General features: G+C 38.2%; 2 protein-coding genes and 1 pseudogene across 2 annotated transcripts in view; all 3 read left to right on the top strand.

The window, feature by feature from the left end:
* Positions 1-1,274: 1,274 nt before the first annotated feature.
* Positions 1,275-7,901, top strand: muc13b (mucin 13b, cell surface associated). Its single transcript, XM_023278289.3, has 12 exons — positions 1,275-1,430; positions 3,598-3,708; positions 3,847-3,969; positions 4,313-4,422; positions 4,616-4,674; positions 4,809-4,957; positions 5,424-5,552; positions 5,659-5,701; positions 5,952-5,989; positions 6,299-6,386; positions 6,507-6,774; positions 6,907-7,901. Exons 1-12 carry the CDS (start codon positions 1,376-1,378, stop codon positions 7,078-7,080), a joined length of 1,347 nt encoding a protein of 448 aa, XP_023134057.2. The 5' UTR covers positions 1,275-1,375; the 3' UTR covers positions 7,081-7,901.
* LOC129347483 (U4 spliceosomal RNA) lies at positions 2,600-2,723 on the top strand (annotated as a pseudogene).
* Positions 7,902-10,122: 2,221 nt separating the features above from the next.
* lrp2b (low density lipoprotein receptor-related protein 2b) overlaps positions 10,123-15,609 on the top strand; it is a 43,629-nt gene continuing 38,142 nt past the window's right edge. The window contains exons 1-5 of the mRNA XM_023278281.3: positions 10,123-10,345; positions 11,219-11,329; positions 11,493-11,615; positions 12,147-12,263; positions 12,345-12,455. Coding sequence (XP_023134049.3) covers positions 10,279-10,345; positions 11,219-11,329; positions 11,493-11,615; positions 12,147-12,263; positions 12,345-12,455 — 529 coding nt within the window. The 5' untranslated portion in view covers positions 10,123-10,278. The remainder of the gene's footprint in view (positions 10,346-11,218; positions 11,330-11,492; positions 11,616-12,146; positions 12,264-12,344; positions 12,456-15,609) is intronic.

Genomic DNA, 15,609 nt, shown 5'->3' with positions numbered 1-15,609 from the left:
ATTTAATTTGTTCAGTTTTATTTATACAGGGCCAATTCACAAGATAAGTCATCTCAGGGTATTTCACATTGTAAGGTCACATTAAGCTAACTGTTGTTGATATCTGTTCACTTTTAAGCAAAAACATAATTACACAAAACACCAGAAAACAACTTTATCATTCACAGTGCCTAGTTCACTTGGGCATGTTATATAGGCTGAAGGCAACTGGAAGATTCTTTGGTTGGAGGAAATCAAAATTGAGCTTTTTGGCCATCAGTCTAGACACTGTCATCACAAACACACCATCTCCATCATGAAGCATGGTGGTGGCAGCATCATGATGTGGGGATACTTTGTGGCAGCTTGTCCAGGAAAGATAGTGAAGGTAGAGGGTAAAGTAATGTAGGAAAATATGGTGAAATCCTTGAGGACAACTTAAAGCAGTCTGCGAGAGAAACTGCAACTAGTTTTCCTACAGCCAGAACTACACAAAAACTGTTTAAACACAACAAGGTGGATGTTCTGGGGTGGCCAAGTCAGAGCCCAGATTTCAATCCACCTGAAATTTTGTTTGATTTAATTTTGAAATGTCTTATGTATGTAGGTTATCAGATTATCAGCCTGTAGAAGTGAAGCAATTATTTGATAAGTTGATTAACAGAAATTACATTACAGCTATCCATCCTCCATCTACACACCACCTAATCCTCACTAAGTTCGTGGGGGGGCTGGAGTCTATCCCAGCTGAGTTAGGATGAAGGCAGGGGACACCCTGGACAGGTCACCAGTCTATCACAGAGCTACACATAGAGACAAACAATCACACTCACATTCACACCTATGGACTATTTAGAATCACCAGTTAACCTCAGAATGTTTTTAGACTGTGGGAGGAAGCTGGAGAACCTGGTGGAAACCCACGCATGCACAGGGAGAACCACCAAGCCAATGTACAGCCCTCATCTACATTAAACTAAATATTTTGGAATTTTTTAGAGGGCATTTAAAGGCACAAAGCTCTTCTTCTCTTTAATTTTCTGTCTACTGATGGAGCCTGTCATTGTCACAGCCTTGGCCTGTACTGGCCTTTGTTATATCTATTGGGTCTGTGACATACTTTATGGCAGTTCAGAAAAAACAAACAGAGCGATATATGTCATGGAAGATTGTGAAGCAGATGAATGGTTTAAAAAGTCGACATACTGTCTTCTTTTCTGGGAAGGAACCCTGATTTATTACACTGTACCGCCCTAGAAGGAGTGGCTATTGATTAAAACCACCAGTGGACAACAACTGAACTCTCATCAGATCTGAGGGCACTAAAGGCTCATCACTCGTAGCCGCTGCTGGCTTTCTTTCTTGTTCTGTAGGTTTGTCCTTCCGTTTGTTTCCAATGGCTCAGAAATACATACTCCTCTCTGTTCTTTGGATAGCTGTAGCAATTGTTGGTAAGTAGCCTGATTTTATTACAATATGTGACATGGAAAGCTATCAGTGAGGAAAGACTGCTTAGATAAATGTCTTCTGCTGCCATCATCTTTTTTCTTCCACAGTCACAGTAACTGGAATTAGTCCCACTGTATTGTCTTCACTCATTTAAGCAGCGAATTGCCAGAGTGCCTCATCTCTTAACAGTTGGCTGTTTTAATATTTCTTCTTTAAAGTTTAGTTTTCTTTTCAAACAAATCCCAGTGTACAGTTATTTAGCTTATAAACGCTAACAGTAAAAGCACAATTTGGATAATTGCTTTGAGGTTTGCTGTGTGAAAGTTGTTTTGTATTTGACCTTATCGTGATGAAGGCTGATTTTACCGGATGACCCTGTGGTTACCCTACCTGCCTGTGAAAGGCCGCCTTCCAATAAAGGGCATCGTTTTATTCTCCACAGATCCTCTGGTCTGGTTAATGCTTTACATGTCTGCAACCTAAATGAGATTTACGTCAACTTTATAGGGTACATGTAGGAAATGTTGTTTTTAGTTAGTTGTGCTGGTTAGTACTTTCTTTGACTTGTTGTAATTATAGGTATTTTAGATCTAGTTGAAAAAAATCAGAAATTTTTACAGTTATTCAGTTACAGGTTTTTAATGGTATTTTTGCATTAGATGAGTGGATTCACAGTCTGTTTTCGTAGTTTTAGTCAGATTTTTTTATTTTAAGTACAGGAAAATTCTCCATTTTGTAGCCACTATGATAAGCTTTTTATGCAGTGAACATCTGGGCTTGTCGGGGGTTATTGGTATTAGATATGGCAAGGCTCTCTAGTTTACCACCCCCTGTTAAGCTGTAATTCTTACTGCTATGATTGGTCATTTTTATCTTTAGATAAAACACAAACGCAGCCAGTGAACCCATAAATCATGCTGCTGTATCGGAAAACTATATAACTTAGCATATGATTTGATTATGCTATGTGCTTTGGTTGTTATTCATTTGTTTCTCATTTCTCATTTCTGACTAGTGATAGATCATTTCATTTCATGCCCATTCATACATGACAATGTCAGATCTGGGGAAGCTTGCAAAAGAAAACTTTGTCTTTGTAGACTTAACTGACTTGCTTATAACCAAGCTGCTTCTGAGCACTTTGACACCAGATTATTGTTTTTGAAACTTTATCCTTTCGCAGTGGCAGTAACCTATGAGGTTTTTCTGAGGTGCAATCTTTGCTAGTTGAAAACTTTTGAGGTTCTCCTCCAACAGTGAAAGGAATCCTGAGAAAGTGCCACCAGAGGATGTACCTACTCAGGAAACTGTACTCCTTTTCTGTCAGCATGAACATCTCACTGACATTCTACTACACATTCGTTGAAAGTGTTCTATCTTTCTCCATATGCTGCTGGATTCACTCCATCAAGCTACAGGTCAGGAACCGCCTGCACAACACTGTGAAGGTGTGTTCTAGGATTATTGGACTTCCTGCTCACCACCTGAGCACTGTGTACGAGCAGCAGGCATGAGGCCTGTCTCATTGCATTCTCAGTGACTCAACACACGCTCTGTTCCCCGTATTTGAGCGGCTGCCATCTGGTTTCAGGTTCCGCTGTCTGGCCTATAAGACCCAGAGAAGGAGAGCAACCTCTGTCCCCAATGCTGTTCTCCTCCTGAACTCTAAGGCGTTACAATAACCTTAGGCTTTGTGCAGTGTTGTCTCATGTGTCCTCATGTGCAATACTATATTGTCATTGTCAGACGTAATCTTACTTTTACTTTAACACTGTGCAGTATCACTGTACATTCTGTACATTCTGCTGTTCAATCTGCTGTTTTAATTGCTGCTTTTGATATACTTGCTGTTTTTTATTTCTTTATTTTAACATTTTTTTAAATTTAAATTTATTTTTAATTTATTGCTGCACATAATCTGCTGTTTTACATCTCTGACACTTACATGGTCACTACTGCCTTCACTACCTCTGCAGCAACCACTCCAACTGTTACTGGCAGCAGGCCTGCCACTCCACATAATCTGCTGCTTTCGTCCACCCCAATTTTTTGTGGTTTTTTTCGTTCTCTTGCCCTTTTGTAATGTGCCGCTCTTTGCCCACCTAATTGCCCCGCGGGGATAAATAAAGTTTTCTGATTCTGATTCTGGTAACTGTGATGCTTTTACAGGAATTGTCTCAGAGTCTGTAACTCCAACTCCAAATATACCTGAAGCTGAAAGTCCAAACACGGCTGAACCTCCACCTGAATCTTCAACCACACCGGCACCTCCAAAACCTGGTAATTCAAGCAGTGCTCCCAAACCAGTGTCATTTGTTTGTGTCGAAATGAACAGGGGGGTACGTGCTAACATAATGCTTTAAATACTTACATTGCTGTCTCTTTGTGTTTGTGCTCCTTTTTCCTTTCACTTTAAAGCTCCCTGTGATTCAAGACCATGTTTTGATGGAACCACCTGTAATAATTATGGCCCTGACAACTTTACATGCTCATGTCTGGCTGGTGATGCCTACGATTACATGAGCCAAACCTGTATGAAAGGTAAGTATTTGATTGTGCACCGTCCCGATGAGGCTGTATATTCATGAGAAAGTGACACTATGTAATACCAAAGTGCAAAGCAGTATGTATCTGTGGGATGGAGGCAGAATAAGTGTTACAGTGTTACTGAAGGCAGTCATTTACTGTTAGCTTAGCTTAGCACAAAGACTGAAAATTAAGTTTACTAATAAACATGTTATAACAGAAAAACAAGCTGGATCTAACTGCCTTCTGGTCTGCATTTAACAGACAAATATGAGAATGAGATCGATCTTCTCATGATTCCCGAATAAATATAGTATTCTTTTACAACTTTCTAAAGATGATTTTTTTCCTGTTTTAGCAAAAATTTTCCCCGGAGTGTTAACTGTGCCTGGAATAACCTATACAGAGGACATGTCAAACCAGAAATCAAAAGCATTTCTAAAAGCAGCTGAGGATATTGCTATTGAGGTAAGCAATCAGTTATCTGTCTTTATCTTTTAATGCGGCTTGGTGAACATTTATGCCTCTGCTACACTGTAAATGCGAAAAGCAACAATTCTAACTAACCCACTCATGCTACAATTATTACACATATTAAATTTTATGCTTGTGGTGTCAGATGATGCAACAAACAAAATGGTGTTTTCTTTTCAAAACACAGTTGGAGAGATTTTTCGATGGCACACAGGGTTACAGTGGATCTAGAGTGCTGGAAATCAAGTGAGTCATGGAGCCACAACAGTGTTCACAATCATTTTTCCTCACTAGGACCAACCTCTTGCAGTGTATTGCACTTAATAATTTCAGAATAATATTATCATTAAGTGTGATTTTTGTCCACGTTGGTCAAACAGTAAAGGGGTGGCAAGGAAAGACATAGTTGTTGCATCAGTAGAGAACATCTATGAAGCAAATTCTGAAGTCACCTCAAGCGATGTTACAAAGGTGATGACAGCTGCCAGCAAATGTACAGGTTGTCTCCTGAAAGATTCAGAGTTTACAGGTAAGTTTGCTACCTCCATCTAATACATTGTGCATGTCCAATATTTATCTAGTTTATGTGGTTATGTTTAAAATACTGAAGCTGCAGTTCTGTCTGAAAACAATCATTTACTTAGCTGTCAGGTGTAAATGAATTAGTAGTAAGAAGTACCCTTTTAAATGGTTTGGTTTTAGTTTGTTCTATCAGACTTTTTTTTTTATTCCTGTAGATGTCACTGTTTGTGCTGTGTAACACAAAGTGTCACAGGGCTTTTGTTTCTAGGCTGTCACTGCTCACAGACTGAACGGCAGCGTCCAGAGTATCACTCAGGCAATCAGGAGAGGCGTCTTGCTCTTAGCGTTATTTCTAAACTGCTATCATTTCACGCCACAGTTCATATCATGTTGGGGTATTTTGTGCAGATTTTGTACTGGGTCTTTGAATTATGTGTGCTGAAGTTGTCTTTTGGTTTTCCATTCAATTAAAGCGAGAAACCTGTGTGATGAGAACGCTTGTGATGCATTCACTACAAACTGCACCTCATCAGATGGATCTTTCACATGCCCCTGTTTGGAAGGCTTTATCCGCACGACCTACAGTGACAGAATATGCATCGGTAAGGGAATTCAGCTCACAGGAGAGAGAGAGACAGTGTGTTTGTGTTTGCTAATGTTTCCTGAACTAAACAACCCATAACATGTGTTGTCATATTTTTACAAAAGCTTGTCCAAGTGGAAGCCAAGCGACAGATTCTGGTTGTGACAAGTAAGTTTATCTATCTATCTATCTATCTATCTATCTATCTGTCTGTCTGTCTGTCTGTCTGTCTGTCTGTCTGTCTGTCTGTCTGTCTGTCTGTCTGTCTGTCTGTCTGTCTGTCTGTCTGTCTATCTATCTATCTATCTATCTATCTATCTATCTATCTATCTATCTATCTATCTATCTATCTATCTATCTATCTATCTATCTATCATACTATCTAAGTTATAAATGAGACTTCTTTTCTGTCTTTCAGCTGTTCATTTGGGTATTCTGGTTTTAACTGTGGAGACAGTGAGTACACAGTACACAGTGAAAGCAACAACACAATTACATCATTACAGTGCTGTATTAAATATATATCTTTCAGAAATCACAAAATCTTATTGACAACACACATACAAAATTAGTTATGCTACTTGAGGTATTACTTGAGGTATTACACTTCATGTGTCTCCCTCCAGAGCAACACAAGCCAACTTTATTAACATATTCAGAAGTACTCCCTAAGACACTAATGTGTAAAAACAGTAGAGTTACCGTCTGCTGTTATTGGAAAGTTATTGCTTAGTGGCTAACCTCTTCTTCCTTGTGTTTCGTTAGACTGGCAGCTCTTGCTGGTAATCATTGGCTCTGTACTTGGTGGATTGCTCCTCATATGCCTCATCCTTCTTCCAGTAGTGGCTCTCAAGTGAGTTTCGCATCTATTCACTCACCCATTTCTAAATATCCATAATTTCCTCTGTTTATTTTATTTGCTTTTTTAAAAAAAAAAAAAAAAAAAAAAAAATCAAAAATCAAATTTTGTCAGATCCCCAAAGAAAAGCTCCAAGAAGAAGAAAGATGCAGACATTGGCAAACCTTACATCACTCACTCTTCTGCCAAGTCGCCTTTGGCTAACAGCAACCAAGCCAACAGCCAGGCAGTTTCACTGAACGGGTCAGCCGATGCTTTCGCCAATGGTGGAGTGCCTCGGATCCCACGGGCCACAACCAACAGCCCCTGGGACAGCAGGACCAACCTGGAGATGATTCCAAGCCACAGCCGGCAAAATCTGATCTCAGAGGGGAGGAACTCGGTGAGTATGATTCTGTGTGTGACAACCAGGGAGAGATGCTTCATTTTACAGCTGTGTTGTCATTAAGCTCGGAGTTTTCATTGCCCTCGTTTAAAGTTTGCTCACAAAGAAACTTTTTTCCACCCACTGTAGCGGCCATTCGACGACCAGGATGACATAAGCCCATACGGTCTGTCTCGACAGAACAGCCAGTACTCTCAGCGACCTCAGAGCAACCCCTATGGCCAGCCTCGAGCTCAGTTCAACCCATATGCTAAGAGCCAAGGCCACAGCAACCCTTACTACATGCGAGACAGTGGAAGATAGCTGTGTTAATGCAGAATCACAAAGATTGACCCTGCAGTGAAACCGAGATCAAAAATGTACATTTTTTTTGTGGTTTAAAATTTTTATTCTAAATACTGCACAACATTCATATCCCTTTAGAGTAAACATTGTGTAAATATAAGCACAACAGTTGCATAGTTTCTGTGCAAAGCCTGAAGAAATATCTAATATGCAGTAATGAATATTACTGTGCCATATGTACTTATCTTTCACCACTTTGACCTCTATAGTGTGAACTCTTGACTAAATTATGTGAAATTTGAGATATGATTTTAAAGTTGTGTCGCACTTCATTCACTCAGTTACTCGTGACAAGCTGAATCCCCAAAATGAGGAGCTGCTCAGTATCATCCTCCTGCTCATTTATTGTATTGTCTTGTTATTTAATTATTAAATTAAAAGTTATTATTTTGGCATTTGAAATGTTTCGAGTTTGTGACGGGTCTACTCAGTTTCTGTGAATGAGTGTCGTCTAATAAAGTTTTAAATGTCTCAGTCCTCCAAATGGTGCCATGTTAGGTTCATCTGTACACTATATTTACCGTAATTTGTGTAAAATATTTACTACATTAAAATTGCTTTATGTTCTGTTTTGTATAACTGAGAGTATATTTTGTTTATTTCTTACCTCTTCCATGATCGGTTGATTCTTAGTTGTTATTCAACGAGTTAAACAGCAATGTTTTACCAGTTATGTATTATATTAGATTTCCTTTCTCACACAAATCATGTGGTATTAAAGTCACTTTAATGTTATATAAAACAGTAAATACATCTTTGAAATAAAAGACTCTCTGTGACTTATGGGATGATTTTCTTCCACACAAGGAAATTAATAATTGAGAGGGCATTTCCAGTGGCTGCTTCTTGTGTTTTAAACGTTTTGCAGGTTTAACTGATTGGTATGTTACAGTGATGATCAAATCCTTTTATTTCTGGTACTGTATATTTTTATTTTGTTGCATTTTTCTTTTTGCAATGGATGCATAAAAGCAAACACAATGATTCTATGCGCTGTTTCTATTGATAAACAACTCATCTATATTAACATATTACTAAAATGATATATGCTGTTGTCATTATGAACCTATACAATCTGTGCAGATGTTATTTTTGGGGCTACCACTAGAGGGCACCAAAGCTTTGCTGATAACAAAAGCAGTTGTGCAAGTGATAAAGACATAGAAGACAAGTGTTTTGCTTTGTGTGTCAGAATCTTCAGCATTTATGTTCCAAAGCTTTCCCTTTCCTGATAAACACCGATCAGATGTAACATTATGACCACCTGCCTAATATTGTGTTGATCCCCATTTTGCTGCCACAACAGCCCTGACCTGCTGAGGCATGGACTCCTCCAGTGACACCATGCCGGTATTTCGCAATGATACAGAGATTTTTAACAAATCCGTGGATCCAGACTATAAGCTACATCACTGCCAAAATCTAATAAGTTAGTCCTTCTGTCATTTCTGACTTTACCTGAAAATTTTATCCATATCCGCTGGTCTGTTATGGAGTAATGGTGCTAACAAGCAGACAGACAGACAAACCAACGCTCACATAAGCGTCACATAAGAGTCACATGACTCTACCAAGGCTCCGCCTCCTCGGCGGAGTAAGTATATGTCCAAAGAGCATCAGAAAGCTGAAAATCCATGTTTTTTTCTGTTTTTACAGCTTTTGACTCTAATAAATTGTGTGATTTTGGTGATTTAAAAAAAACATATAATGTCTTTCAATCAAAAAATAAAGCCTTTCTGAATGATGCTGATGACAACTCCAGCATCAATGTGAATCCTCAGACAAAATTTATGATTTACAAAATAGTGAGGTTTTTAAGTCACAGAAGTTTCCTCAAAGTCTTCCTATAACCCTTTTTGGCTCTTCTTGTTTGTAGATTACTGTTACTCTCAAGGATAATTATACTGTTACGTCACTTTGTTGTTGGAATCAGGTTCATTTGTCAAAAAGCAACTAATATCATTCATTTGTAGCATGTGATGACAGATAAACAGTGACTACACGCAAAGCAGATGCATCAGTTAGAATAACACAGTTTCAAGCCTGAGTGATTTGGATTTAAAGAACAGATAATGTGAATTGTGGAAAGGTAACGTCTAGATTGCTGATATATGTAAATATTACTTGTAACATGTAATTGTGGCATCACTACAATTTTCCTTTACTCCATCGAGGAGGATAAATGTGACAGGAAAGACTTGAGCCTGTAACTCATGCAGTCACTAGACGATCATAGAGCTTTAGCTTTATGTGTGCTGGAAGGACACTGATCGCCTCTTGTTCCTGCCACAAAGCAATATTGCTTTGGACCATAAACCATTTGACCTGAACTTCTGTAACAAGGTCATGCAATATAAAATCCAATAAAGACGGCGAACGAAGCTTCCTACTGTTGACGATGACTGTAATTTCTCGATAATGTGGCAATAATTTGACATAAAGTGCTACACGCTGCATCTTTATTCTTTATTGCTCATTTAAAATGTGTGCACAGACCAGATTAGAAAAATATCAATAAATGTGCATGTATGGCTGTGCACAACAACTGCATGTAAAATGTACAATGTATACTAATAAATACCATCAGGAATGTTTATTACAAGAATATTGTATCTGATTTACCGGGTGTCATGCAAACAACATAGTTCCTGAGAAATAATCTATTAAAGCAGATGCCACATTTTAAATAAAATATAATGACAAAGACCTGAAAATCAAAACTCAGCTGCAGTTTTTGTTAGTTTGTGGAGTAGATATTAAACAATCTTGTGCAAATTTAACCCGTTTTGAATGCAGACATTTTCAGATGCTTTGAAGTTTCTGTTCACTCTGCCTTCAGACAGTGTTTTTGTCCTGTCAATGTCACACAAATATGCGTAATTACTTTTTCTTGCTGATGCAGACGACACAGCAACAGGTAAAAGTTAATCTTAGATGAAGTTTATGTAAAGGAACAGGCTATAAAAAGCTGTAGCACTCCATGTCACATTACTGGTGTGCTGGTTGCTCTGGGTTTCACATCTCAGTCCCAGAAGCACTACCTTCCTCAAGCTCATCGAAGGCACAGATTTAGCATGAGCGTGAACACTTAGTCGAACTAACGCCTGAGCAGTGAAAAACACAACAGCACTGGAGAGGAAAGCCGAGCTTTAAATTATGGGCCTTAAAGGTCTTCATCTTCTGCCTCTTCTTTTGCTGTCCCACGGATTTCAGCTTGTCCAAGGTAGGTGTTTTACTCTTGATTTCACATTGAAACATTTTCTAATAGCTTACTCGTTAAAGCAAATGCGGCTCTATCAAAAGGAATAAAAATGAGAACAACTGGATTTGAGGATTTTTGCTATTTGCACTAAAATTCCCTTTAATTTTAAACAAATTTTTGAATAAAATGTGCAATATTGTCATTTTTAGCTGTTTGACTTTTAAAAACATGCCAAATTGATGTGTAATGTAAACTTTTTATTTAAAAAATATAGCAGCATCTTTAAGCCAATCCTAAATTCATAATTTTGTTGTTTGATATTGTTTCTTCCTTAATTTTTAAATCTTACGAAGTTATAAGTTTCCATTAAAAAGAGTTTTTGAAAATGTGGCGATGACTATCTGTATTTTGGCCCTCGCTTAAATTTTTCAACTAAATAGTGAAACGAATAAAAGCTATGAGTGCAAACGATGCAAAGTAAGGTAAGTACACAGAATGAGCAATCACTGCTAATTCAGACATCACTAATCAATTTTGACATGACAGTCTCATATAATCCAAGGTCAGAAAGTTGTTGGTTCATTCCTGGTGAAGAATTAACTTTGCTTTAAAGGCCAAATCACATGCTTTCAGGTGAAAATGCTGCACACTGAGGAAATAACAGCATTTATACCAGTCATAAACATAGTAACTCATTAGTGAAGGAAACTATAAAATGCTAATTCTTTTCATTTCAGCAACATGGACATCAGTTAATGCATTTAAACAATATTAAATCATATAAATAGTGTAAATGACCTCTCAAAACCAAAAGTCTGCAGGTCAAGCCCACCATGCCTGTAAAAATGAGTGATTTTTTTAACCAGTTTTTCTGTTTTTGTGTGTTTTTTGCAGGAAGCTGTGGCAGCAATGAGTTTCAGTGCACCAATGGACAATGTATTGACAAAGACTGGAGGTGTGATGGAACGAAAGACTGCACAGACGACTCAGATGAGCTCAACTGTCGTAAGTACAACAACCAAGGAAAACCATTATAAGAATTCAGTATTTCCATCGTTTTTAATGTTGTATTCACCACACAGACACATGGACATGTAATAAACTCTCAACTGGGAAAGTCAAGTTAGGCATGTGTTAACTGTTCAGTTGTTTTGTTCCCTTGTGGCAGCACCTCCATCGTGCTCTGCGCAGGAGTTTAAATGTGTGACGAGCGGTGAATGCATCTCACAGGGATTCGTCTGCGATGGGGAGGAGGACTGTATCGACGGCTCAGATGAACAAAGAACCTGTGGTATGCCGAGTGAATGTTTATGTGCTGCTGGGAAAGACAGATTAGAACAATGTCACTATTTCTTTGTATGCCATGAAAAATTGTATCAGTCAGATGCTTCCAAAACATCATAAAAGGACAGAGAGATCCTGTCCACATTCAATAATGAGTAGTAAAGCGTTTTGGTGGCTGCATTATCTTAGTGTAAAGTTCACATCTTCCAGTATTCAGGATGTTCAGGAGGTTGAATGTGTTCAGATAAACTTAACACCACAACACAAATGTCAAAAATATACTGGAGACATGAAAATGACTGTCAGAAACATTATGAGATATTTCCTCATTTGTATTTCACTAGAAAAGATGGGGTATTTTTCTTTGTCAGTGTGACAAAGAATTCTGGATTGATCTATCACAGCAATAATGAACTCGCAATGAAACGTTAACAAGAGTTGGCACATCATTTTACATCCCCGAATACAAGTCCAGTTCTCATGCCATCACACATGTTGAAAAACAAACAAACAAAAACACCTCTGTGCTCTTGTTCAGGTGAGCGGACCTGCAGCCCAGGACAGTTCACCTGCCGGGAGGGTCAATGCATCCCCGGCAAATACAGATGTGACCGGGTGAAGGACTGCGTGGACAACTCTGATGAGAGCAACTGCAGTAAGGAACTGAGGATTCAAACTCATGATAATCTCCTCAGGTTTTTCCTGAAATAGGAGTCATTCTGCTGCTTTTTTGCAGACTATCCACACTGCACTGAGAAGACCTGTGCTAACGGAGCCTGTTACAACAACTCTCAGCACTGCAACGGCCTCCAGGACTGCAGGGATGGTTCTGATGAATTCAACTGCAGTGAGTAGACAGCAGCAAACCTTTAGACTGTCTGATACACTGAAGAGAAATAATTTGGGTCACATTAGGATTTTGCACTAAGTTACAAGCTCCACAAACTCATAACTCAAGGTTGTGATACAGAAAAAAATGACTATGTTAGACCTAAAAATAGTTTCCTCACATTAAAGATTTTAAGCCACTTCCTCTACCAAACAAGGCGGTAGATGAAGTTTGCATTCTGGTTTATTGAAAATTCAATGTTTTAGTATGTGCTACAGAAATTGTGAATATATTTATGCCTTCCTGCATTAAAACAAAAAAATTTAAAAACCTTATAAAAATGTTTTTTTTTTATTCTTGTTTTATGATTAGCTTGTTGTACTAGAATAGAATGTCACTTCTGGACACCACCTTTATTTTGCTTTTGCTAACGTTATGCTACGACTAGGGTTGCCACCCGTCCCTTAAAATACGGAATCGCCCTTTATTTGACAATTAATTGTTGCGTCCCGTATCGAATCAATACGGGACGCAAATTGTTCCGTATTTTCATAAATGCCCCGTACACGTCTGTCACACACTCATCAAAACTGCATAAGGAACAAAATAAAACACAGGAAATATTAAGGGCAGCCAATTTAAACTTCGTAGGACCCGATGCCAGGTCCAGCAGATCACGCTGCACCCGCGTGTTTAAAAATGTTTACACCCGAAACTCCACCACGTCTGCAGAAGCAAAAACGTTTGCAAATGTACAGACGTGAGTGGAAAGAGTGGAACCCCTGGCAGTGGATACGAGGCAAACTGTGTTCTGTGATGCTCATGGATTAGCTGAAGTCAGGCAGCATCAGGAGACCAACATGTAAGAAACATGAGAACAGAGAGAACCCAACCAGCATCATCTAACCATCTCCTGAAGCTGATATGGTGAGAGACATCAGTATCTGGTTGTTAATTTACCAGAGGATGCTTATAATCATGCTGATGTGGTCTGTACTCTACAGTATTTTAGTGACTCAATAAATGCCTACGTTGTTTTGGGTTTTTTTTTGTTTTGTTTTTTTTAAATGCTTTTTAGTTTTTAATAAATATTTATTTAATAGCCTTTATGTAATCAACAAATGGCCTTTGCCTATCTAAAGAAAAACTCACTCAGAACTCTATGCTAACAGTACTAAATAAATCAATAAATACATGCATACACACATAAATAAGATAATAGATTAACTGTGTTAAGATAAGATTTAGATTTAGATGAAAAAAAATATCTGTAGAATTTCTTTGTCCAGTATTCTGCATTCAGTTGTTTATGTTTTTACAGGATACAGTATTGCTCACTGGTTGCTCATTACATTTTATTTCATTAGTTTGGTTTCACTGTTTAAAATGATGCCACCTCTTTTCAGACAGAACCTGTGATAATAAAACAATACAAAACTCTTAGTTTTGTGTTAATAAAGCACTTAAAGCTTTAAGTATGGCTAAATGCTTTTTTCCAAATTAAATATATCACTCCTTAGGTGGTAGTGGCCTCAAGTTCAGTAAAGTTGGAAAGATATTCACAGATTCAGACATCTGGCATCAATAACTCATTAGATATAGGTTGTCAAAACATAAACGGTGCCTCTTTCCCATCGTTGTAAGGTGGACAATGTGCTACAAGCCCAGTTTTATCAAAAGTAGCTGTCTTTAAAGTTGCACCAATAACATTAATGTCTATGTGCAGCCGGCTGTGTGACGAATGCACAGACACTGTCTGCAAAACCGCTGCAACAGCGAAGAGACACAAATATTCAATAACTTCAATCTTGTACTCTGTAGGTACACAATATGCTACAAGCCCAGTTTTATCAAGTAGCACATTGTGTACCTTATAATGATGGAAAAGAGGCATCGTTTATGTTTTCACAACATATGTCTAATGAGTTATTGAATCTGTGAATAACTTTCCAACTTTACTGAACTGTGGCCCCGAAGAGCCTTGGTGGGTGTCCTTTATTTTCATTTCTGAAAGGTGGCAACCCTAGCTACGACGTCGAACAAATATCTCTTTGAAAGGCAGTTGTGAGGCAACTGGATAAAACAGTGTTAAGAAGAACCCAAAATGTCCATAAATGTTGAGGGGGAGAATGGCGGGTTATTAAAAATTTGCTAAACATGCTAAAGATGCTACGTAGCATCTTTATCATGGTAACATACACTATTTTATGCGGTCTAAAACTGTATCACTCCACAGTGACTGCAGTACTTCTAAGTATAACAGTAAGGCATTTGGTTTTTTTGTGTAAAACTGTTTGTTTGCTCCTATTGGACGCCTTCCATAGAGGCTGATCATATGCAGTGTCTTTTGTTTTCTCTCTCAACTATCACAGTAACTGTAATTTCCATTGATAACACCTGTGAGAAGCCCAAAGCACTTCACCTACACGTCATTTTAGGTGGACAACCAAATAATAGTAACAGCACTCATTTCATACTCCCTGGTTACTGCTGCAACTGTGTTTTGACTGATTTTTAGATGATCGCTGATTGTCCTGTATTCCTTTCCATCATTATGAAACCTCATAAAATGATATCAAAATTCCTCCGGAAATTCTTTCACATGTGAAGCCATGATGCAGACATGCAGACAGCCACAGCCCACGTGTCCAAAACGGATAAAATCTGGGTGACACAGGTCCTTTTATAACCATGTCCATGCAATTAGACTAACTGGAAATCGCAGTTATATTTGTTTAATTTTGTTCAAGGGATCACAGATTGTCACATCAGTTATCACAATGGGGTCTGTATCAATATAGTCTGTAGTTCTCACATTATTGTTTTTAAATTCTAATGCAGTTGCTGAGAGGTGATTCAGTTTGGAAACATTTGACATTTACGTGACACTGCACAGGGGTTTACTCACATCTGTTTTATGATGTATGCAACAACTCTCATGCCTCTTTGACCTTTTTCTTCTATAAAATTTAATTTGAAGTCTTGTTCTGTTCTTTTTTTTTTTAATTTTTGCTGACAATGCGATATATTAAAGCCCGACTGAGCATCGATTTGTGCTGGCAGGCATATTGTAGAAAAAGGCACTCACAGCCTCAACCTTTGCCCCTCTGGTTCTTTATAAGTTCTGACACCTCGTGATCGAAACCTGTTCAAATGTTTCTTTAGTTTAGTC

The sequence above is a fragment of the Amphiprion ocellaris genome, chromosome 18, assembly GCF_022539595.1.
Source record: "Amphiprion ocellaris isolate individual 3 ecotype Okinawa chromosome 18, ASM2253959v1, whole genome shotgun sequence".
NCBI lineage: Eukaryota > Metazoa > Chordata > Actinopteri > Pomacentridae > Amphiprion > Amphiprion ocellaris.
The sequence above is the reverse complement of the archived record's forward strand: the minus strand, read 5'-3'. Positions and strand labels throughout refer to the sequence as shown.